This window comes from Cyclopterus lumpus, chromosome 8, assembly GCF_009769545.1.
Source record: "Cyclopterus lumpus isolate fCycLum1 chromosome 8, fCycLum1.pri, whole genome shotgun sequence".
NCBI classification, from domain to species: Eukaryota; Metazoa; Chordata; class Actinopteri; order Perciformes; family Cyclopteridae; genus Cyclopterus; species Cyclopterus lumpus.
Window position 1 is genome coordinate 14,204,421 of NC_046973.1, and position 17,851 is coordinate 14,222,271.

The window sequence follows — 17,851 nt, forward strand, 5'->3', positions numbered from 1 at the left end:
TGCTCATTGGCAGAAGGGTTGAAAACTAAGGCACTATCATGGTCCCCACACAGCCGAACTGTACAAGTCCTCCACTTTTTCTTTGCAGCTGAATACTTCTTTGATTCAGTGGTGCAGACACACCTGCAAAGCAATAAACATACAGAAAGAAATACATGAAAAAAAACGTACAAATATATAGTTTAAATATGCGCCTCTCAAAATGGCCAGAGACGGCGAGTCGCTGCCTGCTCCACATCCACCCGTACCTGTCTCCAAGTCTGCCAGAGCACTGGTCCCAGCAGCAGTGTCTCAGTGGTCCAGGCTGTTGCCCAGCTTTTGCCCCTCCTGCAGAGCAGCCATGGCCAGCCTCAAGTGCTCCTTCAGACTCTGGATCTCTCGCTCGCTCCGGCCCTTCATCCCGCTCAGCTCCTCGTGTACCTCCGTGTAGCGTTCACAGGCCAGCCGTTTCTCCTGCGGGGCAGAGAACCGACTCACTAAAGCTCCTCAAATTGGGTGCAAGGTTTCCTCATCCCATCTAAGGAGGGCCACCAAGGTGCTTTTTTGGGGGCCAATTATACAGATTCATGCCAGTGTTTTATTTTCTTTTTTCATTATTTCCCTTTTCTCAAAATAAGCCCAAAGTTGCTGCAATGCATTTTCCGTAAGGCTCCAGGCTATAAAGACACGTAAGCACCTTGTTTAAGGATTTGAGGATTAACATTCCATGTCATTCATCTAACAGTTTAGGGTTTACAGGAAAAATAAATAAAAGTTATCACATATATTTAGCTGACACAAACAGACAAGAGTACCGTGTTAAGAAACTGCAGCTCATTCCTCAGACAGCTGATCTCCTTGTTTAGGTACTCAATCTCGTTTTCTTTCACTCTGAGAAGAACCTGGCAGGAAAACAACAAAACAGTGCATTTGTTATTTGCTGCTAAAAAATAATAATAAAAGGAAACGACACAAACAAAACATACATTTACCATAAATCATAATTATCACTTCAGTCCTAGAAGAAAAAAGCTGATTCTGGCTGATTTATGATAGACAGTGGCATTCTGTAATTTATAAAGCACAGAATTTAGGATTCGGCCAATTACTGTATATTGTGACAAATACATTTGTGTTAAAAAAACTGCAACAAAAAGTGGTAACAGGAAAGAGCAGAAATTAACTGTTAAATGTATGTCAGTATCATTTGTTTGGCCTATTCCTGGTGACTGGTGCACCTTCTCAAGTGTCTCAGATGAAGTGTCCTTGAGCCAAACGTACAACTTGAATAGTTGTATTATTAATTGTATTGCTGAACATTTGAGGAAGCTTACTGTGACACAAACACTGCGGTTCTTGCATCACACATCTACATGATTTCTAATGCAGTGGGTGATATTTCACACATCTGTCAGTTCAGGAAGTTCCAAATACCTCCCCAAATCATCTATTTTCAGTTTGAAGAGCCGTTACCTCTAGTTCACAGGGCGTCCTGTCTTTGCGGTTCTCCGAGCTCGGATATGTGATGGAGGATCGCGTGCGACTGATCTCCACCGCCAAGCGGGCTTTTAAGTCCTGCGGAGGGGAAAATAGTTTGTCTTCATGAATGACGCTACTCAGTAGAACATTTCTAAAATCACACAAAGATGTCACGCTACATTTCAGAATTCCACCAGCAACCGCGACACCACGGAGAAACATCTGTCGTGTGAGATTGTCTCCGACCTAAACGTGAAAGGATCGCTCTGCCACCGCGTATTTTGCTGGTAACCCACCTGGCTCTCTTTCCTCAGCTGCTCCATATCTCTCTCCTTGCGGCTGATCTCCCTCTCTCGCTCGGCACCGTTCTGCTCAGCTCTGTTCAGCTCCAGACACTTCTGAGAGTAGCGCTCAGACAGTCCGGCCAGCTCTCTCTGAAAGGCCTGAGTTTCTGCCCTGCAGAAAGGCAGATGAGTAAACGGCAGAAATAAGAACAACAAAAACCTGCCATGCTGCAGAATGTATGCACATTACCTGCTTTCTTTTTACTGTGAGAGCAGCATAAATTACAAAGAAACAAGAAAGTTATATGAATCCTTTTCTTAAACATCATGCACTGACAACCAAAGCTAATCTTCCTATAAACTGGTGGCTCCTTTATTCTGCTCCGCTGAGACTGAATACCTTTTAAGTAAAGCATCACATTATTATATAGGATGCTTTACATTTAATGAGAACATGCTTTGAAAAAGTACACGGCTGTTTTTTTTTCCTTCCATTTTCATGCCGAAAGTATTTCCTGCTGTGGTTTTAAAACATATTTACCGGTCATGACCAAGAACCACATAAATAAGGAAGAGCATTCAAAGAGAGGAGGAAAAAGAAAAATGCAGACTAAGCAGCACAGATAAGCCCTAAAAAGCCGGTTCCAGTAGCAGACACTGAGACAGCGCCGTGTCAAACGCCTTGTGAAGCTCACAAAAGGAAAACCAATCCATGACCAAATTCTTCCACATTCCTCAAGTGCCTAACAGGACCCAGTGTCCGCTGCGGTAATGGCCTCACGTAGACAGGGAACCCTGGATGGTTGTGGAGTCTGCACATTCGACCTTTAATCTCGCAGAGAAACCCCTTTTGTGGCCGGCTAACTCCCACTTAAAAAGCACAAGAGAGCTATTCACATAAATGACCAGTGTTGGCCTGCACTGACTGAGACCGAGAGCCAGGCTGCAACCAGGAATGTGTCTTCGAGACAACATGAAGTAAAGTGTACACATGGCAGGGGTTTATATGCATGTCAATTATGTTTTATTTTGCTGTGGTACCGAGTATCTGGGTGTACATCTCTACCCCGCCGCCATAAAACAGATTTGAAGTCACTTACTGTTGTTGGGCTCGCGAAGTCTGTGAATCAAGCACTCCGCTGCTCAGCTTTTTGACTCTCTCCAGCTCTTGCTCAAGCTCGTCTTTGTGCTTCTTCTTCAAAGCCTCCATTACTGAAACAAGAAGAAAAAAAAAGCTTAACACAACTTCTATGTGATGTCTTGGTGGCTGTTAATGGCACATGGAGGATTTTTGCTGAAGGACCCCTGGGGGAGAGAGAGAAACCACGGCCAACCGATACAAAACATGTTTACAGTCTGTACCAGCACTCCAAATCCCTGAAGATTTAATTGTATTTATGCCTATCTGATATGGACGTGGACTAGGGTTGTCACGATACCAAATTCTAACTTCCGATACGATACCTGCCATAAATATCCCGATACCGATACCAGAATTCGATACCATAAATACGATACTGGTATATTTATCTATAATAGTAATAAATAAAACATCTGTATGGTTCCTTTTACCAGCTTGTTCCTGCCCAATATTAGTATTAGCCTACAGCAAGATATTAATGGAAACTACATGGTGCCATCATAGCGTTGATTATACACGGCTATGTAGGCCTTTCATCTGACCAGATGACTATATAGTCCCTTCCATAAGTATGAGGAATTGTAGAGTTCATATTTTATCTTAATTCATGGAATAATTGTTTTTCCTTAACTTAAAATAAATAGAATTAGCTCAAGATCCACCAGCATGTAGCCATTTTGCATCAACTGTGTTTCATTTAGTACACTTGTGTGCATTGTGACCTCATGATCATATAGGCTGGACGTTAAACTAGGCTAAGGCTACAGTGTTATGATGTATGTGGGTGAGCTTAACGTGTGCATCATGTTTATAATCACATTTGCCTACCTGTCGTTCTTTGAACTCTTTGAAAAGTTTGGGGTGTCTGTCTGAAAGGTGCTTTGCCATGTCCCTTTACATGTGGTCGTTTTGCAGACGGGTCTCTGTGTGTCAGTGGGCTTTCCTTCACTGTCTGTATGTCAGTGGGCTTTCCTAAAAAAATAAAATAAAAAAAGCCCTCGACTAACCAGCAGAATGTGTGTGTTTCCAGATTTCGCTTCCGGCATCTTTTTTAATTTTTTTTTTTTACAAAAAGTCGCAAAAGCTCCGGCATGTGACGCCATGTTGTCTCCCCAGCGATCACTCCCTGTGAGAGAGCGCTGCCTGTTAGTGTGTGAGTGCTGGGTGCCCCCTTGCAGTCAACGCGCTGGGCACCATGACAGGGAGCGGAACAGTGAGTGCGCTCTGATCGTGCGCTATTTTAATGAAGTATTGATACTAAAAATATGCAAAACCGTATCGTTTTGAACGTACGGGTACCGCTGTACCTTTTAAGTATCGGTACACCATGCAACCCTAACGTGGACCGATGCGGCTACAGATGTATTTGCTAATTTCATTAACACTTAAGATGAAAAGGTGAACTCCATTTGACCTTTGACCCCCAAACCCAGTTCTGACTACTTTTCGTTATCACGGTGAACACTAACAACACCTTCATGGTTGTAAGTTTCATGTCGACACTCTTCTCTAACCCGACTGGTCTGCTGACCTCGTGCCGTGTCCCGGGTCTCCTCCAGCAGCAGCCTGTCTTTGTCGGTCTCCAGCTCCTTGAGCTGGCGCTCGTGCTGCCTCTGCAGCTCCTCCATCGCCTGGCGGTGAGCGCGCTCCATGGTGCCCAGGCTGCGGCCGCAGGGGGCCTCGGGGCCGCAGCCGCCCCTCACGCCTCCGCCCCATCGCCCTCCTCCTCCCTGCAGTTGCTCCAGCTGCTGCCTCAGTGACGCCACCTGAGAAAAAAACGAAGACGAAGGTAAAGCCCACTGAGCGACAGAAGCTGATCAATTTACCATCATGTGATTAGCTTGTTTACGTGAGGGGGTGGGGGTGGAGGCACACTGGGTTTGACAGGGAAATGCTGCGACAAAGGAAGCTTTTGGATGCCCAAACGTGAGGCACAACTGTTCTAAAGCAACAGTAGCAATAATGCATTCACCCTCACTGACTTGTACACAGCCCCCACAGCAAACACACACTCTACACATGACCACTGGCAGAACCACTATGCATCCCTTTTTTGAGGGCGGACTAATGATGCCAACTTTCTCGCTCCACTGCCACCATGGGCATCGAGCACCTCTTGGATTATATAGTTGTTTGTGTTCAGAGTTCTAAAAATATTCGAACTTTGACCCCAATCACTTCTGACCTATCAAATCCTGATTAGAATCAAGCTACAGAAGAAGCTTAAACACAAAGGGAGGCATTCAGTGTTCACTATAATGATATAATAGTGTAATTAAAGAATTAATGCATCCATGTTTCTCTTTAGCATGAATTGAACAGCTCCCGTTTATGAAGTAAATGAATAGAGCGATGAGATATCAGCATTTAGTCTTGTCCAGCCTTGTGGTGCAGCTGTCTGCGCATCATGTGTAGAGAGACACAAATTCAAACCAAAAATGCACATCACAACACACAGAACACACAGGAGTTTCAGCAGCGTTTCCTCATCAGTGTATCTGTATCATACAGCTTTACTATTGATGTTCCATCGCATGGTTTAGATGAAAAACATTGCTGAAGAGCCGGTCAGGAAAAACAGCATTAACAGGCAGGAAGAGGAAATGTTAACTTCATCTGTACAGATGAGTTCATTTGCATTGTATTCAATTTGCAAATTGGAAAATCATCTCCACGCACTACCTCCCTCTGCAGCGCCTCGTTGGCTGACTGGCTGGAAGGCCGCGATCCCATCGTCGGCAAGGAGCTCATCTCCTTTAACGGCATGCGCTCAAACTCAGCCCACTTCCTCTCCATCTCATCCTCGGCACGCGGCCTCTGTTTCGATCCCACGCTGGTGCCCCTCCTTGACAGCACAGCCTCCCACTGGCTGCTTGTGTTCCTCTCCTCCTGCCACTGGCTGTGCTCCCTCCCCTGGCCCTCTGCTGCTTCTCTCTGACTGGCCGGAAGCGGGCTAGACGAGGCAGGAACAGGCGACAGCTCCACATAGTCAAACCTGCGATGAGCAGGCGTAGCGGAGGTCGAAACCTCTGACTGAACAACATCAACATGACGTGATGATGGGCGACAGGAAGACAGCTGAAAGCGAGAATGGGAGTTTTCCTTGTCACTGCTGCCGTCAGGTAATCTAGAGAGGGTTAGAGACAAATACATCAATTCTAAAAAGGCATTCTCCTATCTGATCACCTCTTAAATCATGTTTTAGTCAAATGAAGAATGCCGTAAGGATGATGAAACAAGTAAATCAGAAGCATACAAAGAGGCCACATGAACACTCACAGCTGGGGGTGAGTCACTATGAAAACACATTGGTGCACCCAGTAACTCGTGAAACAGGCAAAGTCTACAGTGACTAAAACTCGAAGTTGCAGGTGCAAAGTGAGTAACAGATCATCTTATCGGACTGTATTTAGCCGATCTGCAGCAAGATCTCAAATGAGCAATACAATAATGCTGAGGAAACAATAATAGGAGAATTTAAGCTAAACAACTTGGAGAACTGAAGCATAAAACTTTGCTCTACATAGGCGCACCCACCACAAACACTTATCTCTCCACAACTACAAAAAAATATATAAAAAGGAAGCTTTGACTTCAACTTTTGATCAAACCAAGTATCTTTGGGTACTTAATATTCAAAAATGTGATTGGTAGATGTGACACAATTGCTCAGTCAGCCTGAAAAAAAACCAGAACCAAGATTGAAAATAAGATGAAACTCCTTGACTTCATTAAGATCGAAGATAATTTTACATATAAGTGATGGAAATCATACCATTATAAAAAATATTTAATTGCCAATAAATTCACACTACCAATAAGGTCACAACTGACTGCTTTGTAACTTACATTTGCGAGGTCTGTTTTTTTAAAATGTATTTTAGCCTGAGCAAACTCTGAACTGATCCAACTTTCAATTTTATGCAAATACTTTTTTTTTTTACCTCGATTATCTCGACTCCTAAAGTTGCTAATATTTATATTTAACAATTCAACAGCAATTACTGTGTGAGGTCTGGAGAGCTGCTGGGCCGGATGCACTTCTTCAAAACTTCTATCCAGTTCCGCCTGATCCCAGCTGTCATGGCTGACAGTGTGTGCGCAGCCTCCCGCGTCTGCAGAACAAAAGCGAGAATCGGTTACGAAGACAAAGATGTGACGGAGCTGGAATGAGATGGAAAGACAGTGAGACATGGAGAGAAAGGTTGGAGGAGAAAACTGAGAGCGGCAGACATGGTTAAGGCTGATAAGGAGGACAAGAAGTGATGAATATGAAGAATGCAATCAGTCGCACACACACACACACAGTCTGAGAGAGCAACCCGTAACAGAGATACGCACCTGTACCTGAAACCCATAGTTCTTCTCCACATCAAACTCACACACCTTCACACAGGATTTAAGGTCAATCTCTCCGTCCAAGTCATCTTTCTAAATGGAAAACACAGAGACAAATAACACAACGTGTTTGTTTACATGTGAAGTACTGAAGTTTGCTTACGAATACCTATATTAGGATTGTTACAAAAATGTCACATTAAAAACAAACATGTCTAATAGAATGAAAATATACCTCCTCTGCACTTGAGTCTCTGTAGTACTTCAGTCCAGCGTCAGTCAAAACAAACCAATGCTTCTTCCACTAAAGAAACACAGCAGAGCTCAATTAATCCAAGACTGGCCTTATATCAGCAACTCTCAGGTTCAAATGTGACAACCATCAAAACCAAACAATGACAATATCCGAGATGGTAGCACCAACTAAACCACTTCAGCCTGGTCTGAATAAGCAATGAGACCAGGAAGGCATTGTGTTAAACAGCAGGCCTGCTGTTGTGAAGAGGGAAGTTCATTCACTCAGGCATATCATTCAAAGAGAGGAGACACCTGCTGTTCCTCAACGCCACCAAGCCAGTGCTGCGATAACAGGAACAATTGGCCGCTAAGACATGACGTCCGGGCAGAGTACGACGTCTGCACCTTACCTCACCACTCTCGTGCAGTTTGGACATCCATCCCTTCTTGAAGTTCAGGAGGTCGGGCTGTGGGGGCAAAGAGTAAACACATTCACTGACCTTCATCTGAATGCGCAGCAGACATTTTACAAATACAAAACTTGAAGGAACCAGAGAAAGCAAAAGAGAACAGAAAGACGGCAAAACAAAAACAGGACATGCACCAATTTCAGCTATATCGAAGGGTGGGGCATTCTCACACACACACATACACATATACATATATATACATATATATATACACACACACACAATATATATATATATATATATATATATATATATATATATATATATATATATATATATATATATATATATATATATATATATCAGCTACCAGCTACCACACCATCCCAGGATTTATTCTATCATTGTACAAGAAGGCAACCAATACAATGCTGCTGACCTCCTTTGCCACTAAGAAAATAAACCAGTTTCTATTGTGCTTTTCTTAAAATGAATGTTGAAACTGGTGCTCGCAGCTAAACGCTTCTTTATAATCTTATTTTATACTATTTTCATGAATGCATTTGGATCCCTAAACGACCTTTTAGCACTTAATAATATGATACACACTGCAATCATTCAACAGTGATGCTCGGTTGCACTTCAGAACACCAGAGACATGACAAGACACATATGTGAGGTGATAAATGACTAGAAAAACCAAGTGTGTGTACAGGATGTGCGACACAAATGTCTGAAGACAACAGACAGACAACGATAAGGAACTAGAGCAGCACAGCATTAGTGATGACAGGAAATATCTGGGAAACTCATGACATCTGCAGAATCTGGGAACACAGCTACAGTAACGTTGCGGTTTCAAACTCAACATTGTTCCACACTACGACATATTTAGCATGTCTCTTGCTCCAGCTGGGCAGTAGCAGTAGCAGTGGAAGATGTAATAAAACAAGCATTGCTGCTCTGCAATATTTCCAGGAACAGGCCTGGCTTTCGCGTTTGACGTGAAGACAGGAAGAGGGGAAACATGCGTTCGGTAACTCAAGATGTGGCGATCCCAGATTAAGATTAGACACTTTTTTCCACCGTACATTCCACACTGCTTATCTCTCTCCTTTGCTAGCGTTTACATTCCACACACTTAAATCTCTTTCTGCATTCGTCATCTCATCTCTCGGCGACTGGCATCTCATACTCATCTATTTTCTTCTCTCCACTGCAGCTACTTGTCGTTCATTTTATTCCCGTTCTGAATCGCTTTGCTCAGCTCCTTCACTGTTTGACCTCTCCAATAATATTTCTGTCTGTTCTTGTCATCTCTAACCACCCCTCTTCTGTATTTATACTCCTTTCCCGGAGTCAGTTATGCTCTTGTAGGCCACAGTACCACCTACTTTTTCCAAAACCACTTCATCTATGCTACTGATGTTTTTTTAAAGCTACCACATTTTAAGGTCTGGTGACCTCCAATAGACAGTGTAAACTAGCAACATCATGTTAAGACGATAACATTCCATTTCAATATCCTTTCAGACTTCAGTATTGTTGGGTATTTTAGCACACACACACAATATATGGGGCAACTGTGGGTCAGTGGTTAGCGGTTCAATCCCCGCCCTAGTCGATGTCTCCTTGAGCAAGACACTTAACCCTGAATTGTTCCCTGTAGCTGTGTCTACGGTGTATGAATGTAACATGGTTGTAAGTCGCTTTGGATAAAAGCGTCAGCCAAATGACATGTAATGTATATATGCACAAATCATAATCAACAATAATGGATCATCAGGTGCCAGCTAACGACAATAGGAAGCTTGTTTTATTGTTGCACCTCTCAAACTACAAGACTGCCGGAGAAGGCCATGTTGTGTCAGACTTCATCATGAATTCAGGTCATCTAGTTCTAGTCAATAACATGCCGATGTGCGACATCGAGAAAGCGGCCACAGGAGGATCCAGAATAAAAGGGCAGAATCTGATATGAATAACCCTAATGCCACAGTGCTTCTCCTTGTCATGTGCTCTCGATTCAGCGAGCTCGCATCTAAGGTCAGCAAAGAGGGTCAACCAGTGGTGACAGTTTGAGACAATGTCCATTCTTCCTAACTCCTGTCTCCCATCACTATAGAAGAGTATTGTCTGGTGAGCCTCGCCCTATAAGCCTATTACAGACTGTATGCTTCTCCTCTTCACTTGTTTCTGTCCAGTTACATAGACCTCTCTGACCAGTAGGAAGAGGAGTAGAGCCCAATTATACAGGTGTGCACTCATTGGGGATGACAGCGGTTACCTCTGGGTAACTTTATTTTTGTTGATAGAGATATATATATATATATATATATATATATATATATATATAGATAGATAGATAGATAGATAGATAGATAGATAGATAGATAGATAGATAGATAGATAGATACACACATACACTGTTGCAGTGTGTGTGTAAACATGTGTCACAGCTGGCTGTAAAAACTGACACATACAGCTACCTGCTACTGTAAACAACAACACGGGGTAAACAGATAAAACTACACAATGGACAGAAATGTACAAGAACACTAGCGTTATATACATAAACTCACTTCGGCACGCGCAACACCACATCTCAGTTTTAAGCTAGCTAGCTAGTTTGGAGGCACGTCTGCAGACTTGTCGCTAGCTTAAACGTGCATACCCATCGAGTAAAACAAATGCTAAACGTAAAGGTTAAAAACAACTAGACAGGTTGTCTCACTTACATTAGTCTTTCTTCCCAAATAAAAACACAACTGAAGGAGTTAGCTCCCGGGAACTCATTTAATAAAACAACGTGTTTTATGCTGTGTAACGCTCACATTCAGGAAGAAGTGACAGGAAAAACAAAACCGCTCTCAAGGTGCAACTTACCGTCATGACGACCGGATCCAGAGGGTAAAATAAAGACAGAAGAAAAGGACCGTTACCTCACACTTCTTGCTCTCAAGCTCACCCCTCAGCTTAAGCTAAACCTCACGGGGAGGAGACAAAAAAAACTTTACTTTCTCCCGAGGACACTGACGTTACGCGACATGAGATAAAACCCCGCCATTCAAACCCATGATAACTTCATCAAAGGAGCCGCCAACGGGTCGTCTCTCCGGTCCTAAAGTACAATCAGCAGAGGGAGCGCGGGGACCCCGTCTGCGCAGAGAAGTACCGAAGTCCCAACTTTCCAACAAGTCGCGAGGAGCTAACGTTAGACGTCTGTCTTCTTGTCTCTCTCTCTCTCTCTCTCTCTCGCTCGCTCTTTTTCTCTCGCTCGCGCTCTCTCTCCCTCGCTCTGTCAGCCACTTCCTGGGCGGATCCGCGAAGATCGTTTGCGAAAACAAGCCTAACCCACCTCACCATGGGGGTGCTAGGTTCTGAACCCGGTGTCCGGGGACCTCCAGGGGCTGAAAGGGATCCCAAAGGAATAATATAGCTCTGCCCCCACGGCAGGTTATCATAAGATGAAAACGTGTAAAGCTGGTAAACAGGAGGCGACACTCCCTCCCTCTCCTCGGGCACCAAACTTCTCTTAAATAGTGTGGGTCCTTAGTCCAAAACTCTGTCAACACACTGAACTAATTTATTTGCAGTATTTTCCAAACTGAAAATATGTTGGGTCTTTCAAACAAAAGTGGTGCTCCCCCCTCCAAAAATCCTCTCTTGGTAGCTATTGGTTTCAGTTCAGGAATTTCAACACATGCCCCAGCAGACCACAATTGACAAAGCTCAGTCAGTCTTATGAAATGCCTGCAGGGTGTAGGTGAAGTCTATGAACACACAGCAAACCGGCGGTCATGAGTTAAAGACTAGATCTACTGCAGATATGCCAGCCGGTTAAGGTGCCAAGTACATAAAAAGTTTACAGTAGTGGACAGGATCTGTGTGAACACTGGACAAGCTGCTATGTCTAGTAAATATGTAACAGAGAGATACCATATATTGAAAGAAGCCCGCAAGGGCAATAAACTTGCATTAACCCACGTGTGCTCCAGGTTTATTATGTTCATTACAAATATTAGTAATAGGAAAATCAGCTGTAACTACGGTACAGAGGTTGTTTCCACGTACACGTAGAAAGAGCCCATACATTTACTGTAAACACACTGGCCGTGTCACATACCTGCATTTGTTCTGATCCGTGGTGGTTACCTTTCCAAGAACTGCCCTCATCTGCCGTGGGACTGCCAGACCTCTGGAGAGGAACAGCTTGGAGTTATGAAGGTAATCAATGTCCGACTAAGCAAACACAGGAACCTCTGGAGTTTCACATCCACAGACATTTTTCATATGTGGTGTATGGTATGGTTTGTGGAAGATGTGGTTAGGCATTAACATACTATGAAGGTTAGAACCACAGAGCTGCAATTCCACTCCAATGGATTATATTGAGCACTCTTCTGTTGCAGCTATCTCTCTCAGCTTATGAAGTTTAAAAAAAACAAAACAATACGACTCAATGTTAGTGTATTGCCAGTTTTGCTAAATGTAATATTCCCCGAGTAATGTTTAGTTTGATCAAGGTTACTCTAATAAAACATGGTTTAAGACAGCTAATATACTTCCTTTATAAAAAAGCACCTCCGCCTCAACCAGCCTACCTGCAATGAGGTGGAGGAGTGAGCTCGAGATAGATACCCACTGCCACCGTAGTGCCAGTCTCTCTCAGTGTCCCCCGTATCGTCCCACTCTCTGGAGGGATGCTTGCTCAGGGAGTGGCTGAAACAGCACAAACAGGCCTTCACTGTGTCTGATTTGTTCAAATGTATTCAATCTGATGGAGTCCCCTAGCTTTACATCACAGGAGTTTGCTATCGACACCATTAAATACCTCAAAAATACATGTAACACAATGGGCCTTATGCAGAAAACACACGTAACCTTTTTTTTCTCCTTCTCGGGCATGTGCCAGAGCATTTGCACACTGTCACAACATCTGCCCTTTTATAGTGTTCGGATGGAGTTACCTATGCTAATAATTCAAAATTGGCCACACGCCTCCAATTTATGATCAAGGGCGATTCCTCCTTCAGCACAGCTAGGAAATGGTTGACCTTACTTTTTTTTTCTTTCGCTGAACAGGAAATAGAAAGAGATATTTAAGAGTTGTTGAAATGTTGTTGTTGTGGCCCAATGTAATGCTAACATACGTGCATATCGCTTAAATATGTTGCCAACACCACTCTTCCATTCTCTGTGGTGTAATCTAAGTCTGACCTGGCTGGTTTAAAGAGCTCTTGTCTCCGAGATGGCTGCTGGTTCTGAAGCCGACCCATGTGACTCGGCCCTTCTCTCTGAGGGATCATCTTGACCTTTGGCACGTCGGCCAACATGGCATACTCCTCCCTGTTCCGTCCTGTAGACCCCACCGACAGTTGACCCGACTCCAAAGACTCCATGGAGCTCTGGGAGGAGGTGTGCTTCCTCAGTTGAATCTGAGGTGAAGGAGAAGGGCTCCGTGCGCGGTGGGTGGGCCTCTTGTCATTAGGGGAGGGAAAACGATCAACGTGGCCATGTCTACCAACCCCAGACCTGCTGCTGCCAGGGCTCCTGGGTGTTTCCAAGGTGATAAAAGCTGTTCTGCGGCCATCCGTGGTCTGTCTGGAGGGCGAAGCAGCACGAGACAACGAGGAGCTGTGGCGGGAATGAGTCGACTCCCGCCAGGAGCGCGGTGAGTGATTGGAGTCCGATTTTGAGTCGTGGTAAGTGTTCTTTTTTTTAAAGGAATGGCTGGAATCTCCGTTAGTGACCTGTCTGAGGATTGAGTAGCCCGGCAGTTCACCGTTACCTTTTCTGGCAGGAGAGGAGTTGCGGCTGTTGTGATTCTTGCCGTTAAGGGAGGAGCTAGTTTCTGCTTCCCGCAGTGAGCGCTGGTCAGGAGCATCATAGCTTTTCCTTGAGGGCAACAGACTTTGGCTCTCACGACTTCTGGCAGAACTGTTTGCTTCAGACTTGCGCAGCAGGGACTGAGAAGGAGCTTCATAGCTTCTCCTCGAAGGGGAGGAGGTGCGACTCTCACACCTACTGCTGGGTGAAGAACCACTGGTGTCTGTTTTCCTGAGTTTATACTGAGTAGGGGTTTCATTGCCTCTCCTGCCAGTAGAGGAACAACGGCTGCCCCGACCTCGACTGCCACTGACAGTGCATGATTCTGTCTTACGGAGTACCGATAGACTTGTGTCATAACCTCGTCTGGTCTCGGTGGGGCTTTCATGTTCTTGGTCATTCATTCCATTCTTAGCGGTTGGGCTACATAGCAGAGCCTGGCTTTCAATATCATAGCCTTCTCTTATGGGGGAGCCACAGCGTCCGTGGTGACTACGTCCGCTTAGAGACACAATTGATTCAGATTTATGAAGGGGGGATTGGCGAGACGAGCTGTAATTTCTCCCCGGCGGTGAGTGTCTGTGACCCTCACGGTCGGAAGTTCTCCTAGACGGAGACGGCGGAGACGAAGTACGAGTGTCGCTCCGGCGTCCGTGAGATGAACTGCTGGTGATTTCCGTTTTGCGGAGAGACATTTGGCCTAAATTGTTGTGGTCCCTCCTTGAGGGAGATGAGCATCTGCTGTCACAACCTCGACCAATCGAAGACTGGCTTACTTCAGTTCTCCTCAAGGCACTCCTAAAATCAGAAACCGTGCTGGTCTGGGATTTGACCGAACCAGCAAATGATTTAAAGTTTCTTGGCAGAGTTCCTGACTCGACACGTCGCCCGTGGGTGCCTTGCAAGGAGTTTCTGGATCCTGGCTCCGTCCCTTGAGACCACCCTCCACCATTAAAGTTATGCCTGCTGAAGGAAGCGTTTGGCTCACTGCGTCTAAGCGGTAAGTTTCCACACGAGGGAGAAGAGGAACGAGATGGCAGAGCTGAGTCTTGCCTTGAGGACTCAAAGCGTCCTGAGTGATGATAGGAAGAGACGTCAGAGGAAGGGTTTCCCCGACTATAGGAACTGCTGAAACCTTTTCGCCCTGTTGAGGCCAGCGACTCGGCTATCTTAAAAGGAGTAGGACTCGGAGAGCGGGGGCCGACCTGTGCCTCAACCTCAACCGCAATTTCATAGTGGTCAGGAGGCTGGGTTTCCAATAGCAAGTCATCATTTAGACCCTCCGGCGTTTGCCTTTCAGAGGCCACGCCGAGATTAGGGTTTCTGAAGGGGATGGTGTCTTTGGGCTCTACGCCTCTGCTGCCGAAGATAGGATGCCCTCTCTCAAAATGGCGGAATGGAGCAGGCGGCCCGTTACCATGGAATGAGCGGACACCCGCTGCCCTCCCCAGGGAGAAGTACCCACTTTCACGCTTCTGTGCGTCTTCTTTCAACCCTGAAAGGAAAGAGAAGTGACAGAAATAGAATGAATGAGGGGTAAGAGAAATAAGAGATCATCAAAGATCAACCACTGAGCTACTACCCAAGGTTTCCTGAAACAAACCGAGCGATATTGTATTACTGATAATTGCTCTGGGACACCTCAGCTGGTGACATCAAACAGTATTGCCAAGTAAAGAACACCTTTTGCTGTAACTGGATAGGGATTGGTCAAGTGCTGTAAGTCATAGGTTTACTGAAGGCTCTGCCTATTGGTGCACAGGACTCATACTTAGAACCGCATATGTTCAAATAAGAGATACTAAGGTACATTTCTTCTTCCAATGCTTCTATTATGTCATGTATGCATATTCTCTACTCTAATCAATGTATCCCTTCTGCCAAGAAGTCAATGAAGCATTTGAAAAACGTCACAATATACCAGATCAGCTTTCATGTACCTGATTGACCGCTGAAATGATCTCTGCTCCGAGCTTCGTCCATCCAGGCCCGAGGGCTGGGCCGATGGGGCGGAGGGTCGAGCCGGGTCATGGCGAGCTTGGTCAAACGTCGACGGATCGGCAGGTATTCGTCCTCTGCACTGACGGAGCCACTGAACTCGCAGTAGTCACTGTGGTCACGACAGCTGCGTGGAAGAGGAGATGGGAGAAGCATGTCGAGATCAGAGGGTGAAAGATGAGAGGTTGAGAGGAGGGGAGAAAAGTACGAGGCAAAAGAAGGAAGAGAGAGAACTATTTAATCAGTATGACAGGAATGTCATAGGTTGCATCGCGCAACATGAATGTTTAACGTAAGAAAACATTGAACATCATACATTAAAGTCTACAATTCCACTTTCGTAGCTCTCCTGAGTTACTTATCACCGCCCTGTGCTGTCCTACCTGTCGGTGCTGTCGTCGTCGTCACAGATATAAAGCTCACAGTCGGGGCTCAGGATGCAGAAAGAGCTCTCCCCATGACCTAGATGGCCTCCGTTGACATCACAGTAGCTGCTCACCACCGACAGACCGTCAGAGTCCTCCTGGTAGGATGACAGAGGAAGACACAGACCAATCACAATGCCTCAGCAAACCCCATCTCTCTTTGAGTGACAGAGGAAGAGGCACTGATGTCGCTCTCCTAGATCTGTCTGTCCGTCTCCATCTCCGTGAGTAGAGGGCTAGCTGAATAGTGTCCGTCCCCTCTGTCCTCTGTGACACACACTCGCATGTTCAGTCTGCTGTTCGATTAGGGTTACACCTCTGTAACTCGACCTGGCTTTCCTCATTAATATTTCACTGCTTTTTTTTTTCTTGCCATAAAACCTTGAAGACTTAAGATGTCTTAACTAGGATCCAAAACGGGGACTTCACTGTCTGTAAATGTCAAAAACTGGCATCCATCCTTTGCAACTTCCAGGAAACTGCAGGTGGGCAGTTCCATTGAAGCTAAACTGGTCCAACTCACGGCCCACTATGTGCTCAAATACATCACTGTAACCACATAACAGCGGCTGTGACATGGGAGCAGTAATAAACAGAAACAAGTACAGTTGTCACAGTTTTAATACTGTATAGAAGCACACCCTTCCCTCTGTCTTATATAACAAGTGATTCCCAAGAGGGCAGTAAGTGATCCAGCTTCGTTAATTTATAATAGGAGCCACTGCTTCCACCCTGCTCCTCGTCAGTGCCTCTCATTCTCCGTCACTGACCTTTTCTTGATTTACTCAAGAGCAACAAAGACTCACACATGATTTAAAAAACTGTGTTGCTGTGTCGGCCGTGTTAAATTAGGGGGGCACCTGATTTCTTTGAAAAAGTGAGATGTTGTTCAACAGATTATTTTCCATTCTAAATGATATCATGAAACTTTGTGCATCATTTCTGACCTGCAGATCTGAGTGAAGCCACACAGTAGTACTTGAGTCTTTCTCCTCGACTTTGCATACAATGTCAGCGTCTCGCTACTTCACTTGTGACTTCTAATGCTCTCATCTTTCTTCAGGTCCAGCTAATCCCATCACTCAGCACATATTGTACTCTTGTTCCCACCTCTACCCGTTACCTAGTTACTGTGTTCACCTCCCTCCCTCTTCCTCTGCAGCCCTCTCTTCTTTTGTACCTTGCTGCTGGTGTCTCTTTCCTCTGCCTGCGATGGGATCGGTGTTAACAGCACTCCTTTTCCAGATCCAATCCCAGTGTCATCCCCAGTTTTAGCCCCAATTCCAATCTGTGCTGTGAACTTCTGCTGTGGAGCTGCCTCTGCGCCGTCCCCAGAGCCGGCGTGCATGCGCCTCTGACGCAGGCAGTCGTGGCAACGGGAGGAGTCGAAGATGTTGGGCTGGAACTTGGGGCAGATGGGCTCATCGCAGGAGAGGGGCATGGTGAGTTCAGAGGGGGAACCTGCCCAATCATCGCATCCCTCGGAGAAAACAGGGAATAGGGTCAGGGGGCATATATCCCAATGATATAAAACAAACAGCAGCCACTATGAGTTTTTATTTAAGACTTCTACGGCGACCTAAACGTTAGAAACGTGTTGCACCTATTAAATCAAAAAAGTACAGTCTTATGTACCGTTTAAAAAATACATACAAATATAAGAATGATATATTTTCAGAGCATCCTCCACACCCACAGTTTGACATGAAATAAGAAGGGGGAAAAAAAGAC

General features: G+C 45.1%; 2 protein-coding genes across 3 annotated transcripts in view; both read right to left on the reverse strand.

Annotated features, from left to right (window-relative positions):
• The window catches only part of triobpb (TRIO and F-actin binding protein b), a 12,083-nt gene extending 810 nt beyond the window's left edge, over window positions 1-11,273 (reverse strand). Inside the window, exons 1-13 of one of the 2 annotated variants that reach the window (XM_034538828.1) lie at window positions 10,755-11,273; window positions 7,869-7,925; window positions 7,457-7,525; window positions 7,225-7,314; window positions 6,889-6,998; window positions 5,563-6,010; window positions 4,415-4,649; window positions 2,843-2,954; window positions 1,755-1,914; window positions 1,453-1,554; window positions 795-881; window positions 249-453; window positions 1-123 (exon numbers count right to left, since the gene is read on the reverse strand). The exon at window positions 1-123 is cut by the window's left edge and continues 810 nt beyond it. In XM_034538828.1, the coding sequence (XP_034394719.1) occupies window positions 292-453; window positions 795-881; window positions 1,453-1,554; window positions 1,755-1,914; window positions 2,843-2,954; window positions 4,415-4,649; window positions 5,563-6,010; window positions 6,889-6,998; window positions 7,225-7,314; window positions 7,457-7,525; window positions 7,869-7,925; window positions 10,755-10,760 (1,638 nt within the window). In that variant the 5' untranslated portion in view covers window positions 10,761-11,273 and the 3' untranslated portion in view covers window positions 1-123; window positions 249-291. The remainder of the gene's footprint in view (window positions 124-248; window positions 454-794; window positions 882-1,452; window positions 1,555-1,754; window positions 1,915-2,842; window positions 2,955-4,414; window positions 4,650-5,562; window positions 6,011-6,888; window positions 6,999-7,224; window positions 7,315-7,456; window positions 7,526-7,868; window positions 7,926-10,754) is intronic. The other variant, XM_034538829.1, reaches the window with a different exon arrangement.
• On the reverse strand, window positions 11,228-17,561 carry LOC117734786 (serine/arginine repetitive matrix protein 2). The gene is made up of 7 exons (XM_034539053.1): window positions 17,301-17,561; window positions 16,079-16,218; window positions 15,638-15,822; window positions 13,089-15,192; window positions 12,473-12,590; window positions 11,995-12,066; window positions 11,228-11,278 (listed from the first exon to the last, which is right to left on the reverse strand). The coding sequence occupies exons 1-7, from the start codon at window positions 17,559-17,561 to the stop codon at window positions 11,228-11,230; spliced, it is 2,931 nt and encodes a 976-aa protein (XP_034394944.1).
• Between the last annotated feature and the right edge of the window lie 290 nt (window positions 17,562-17,851).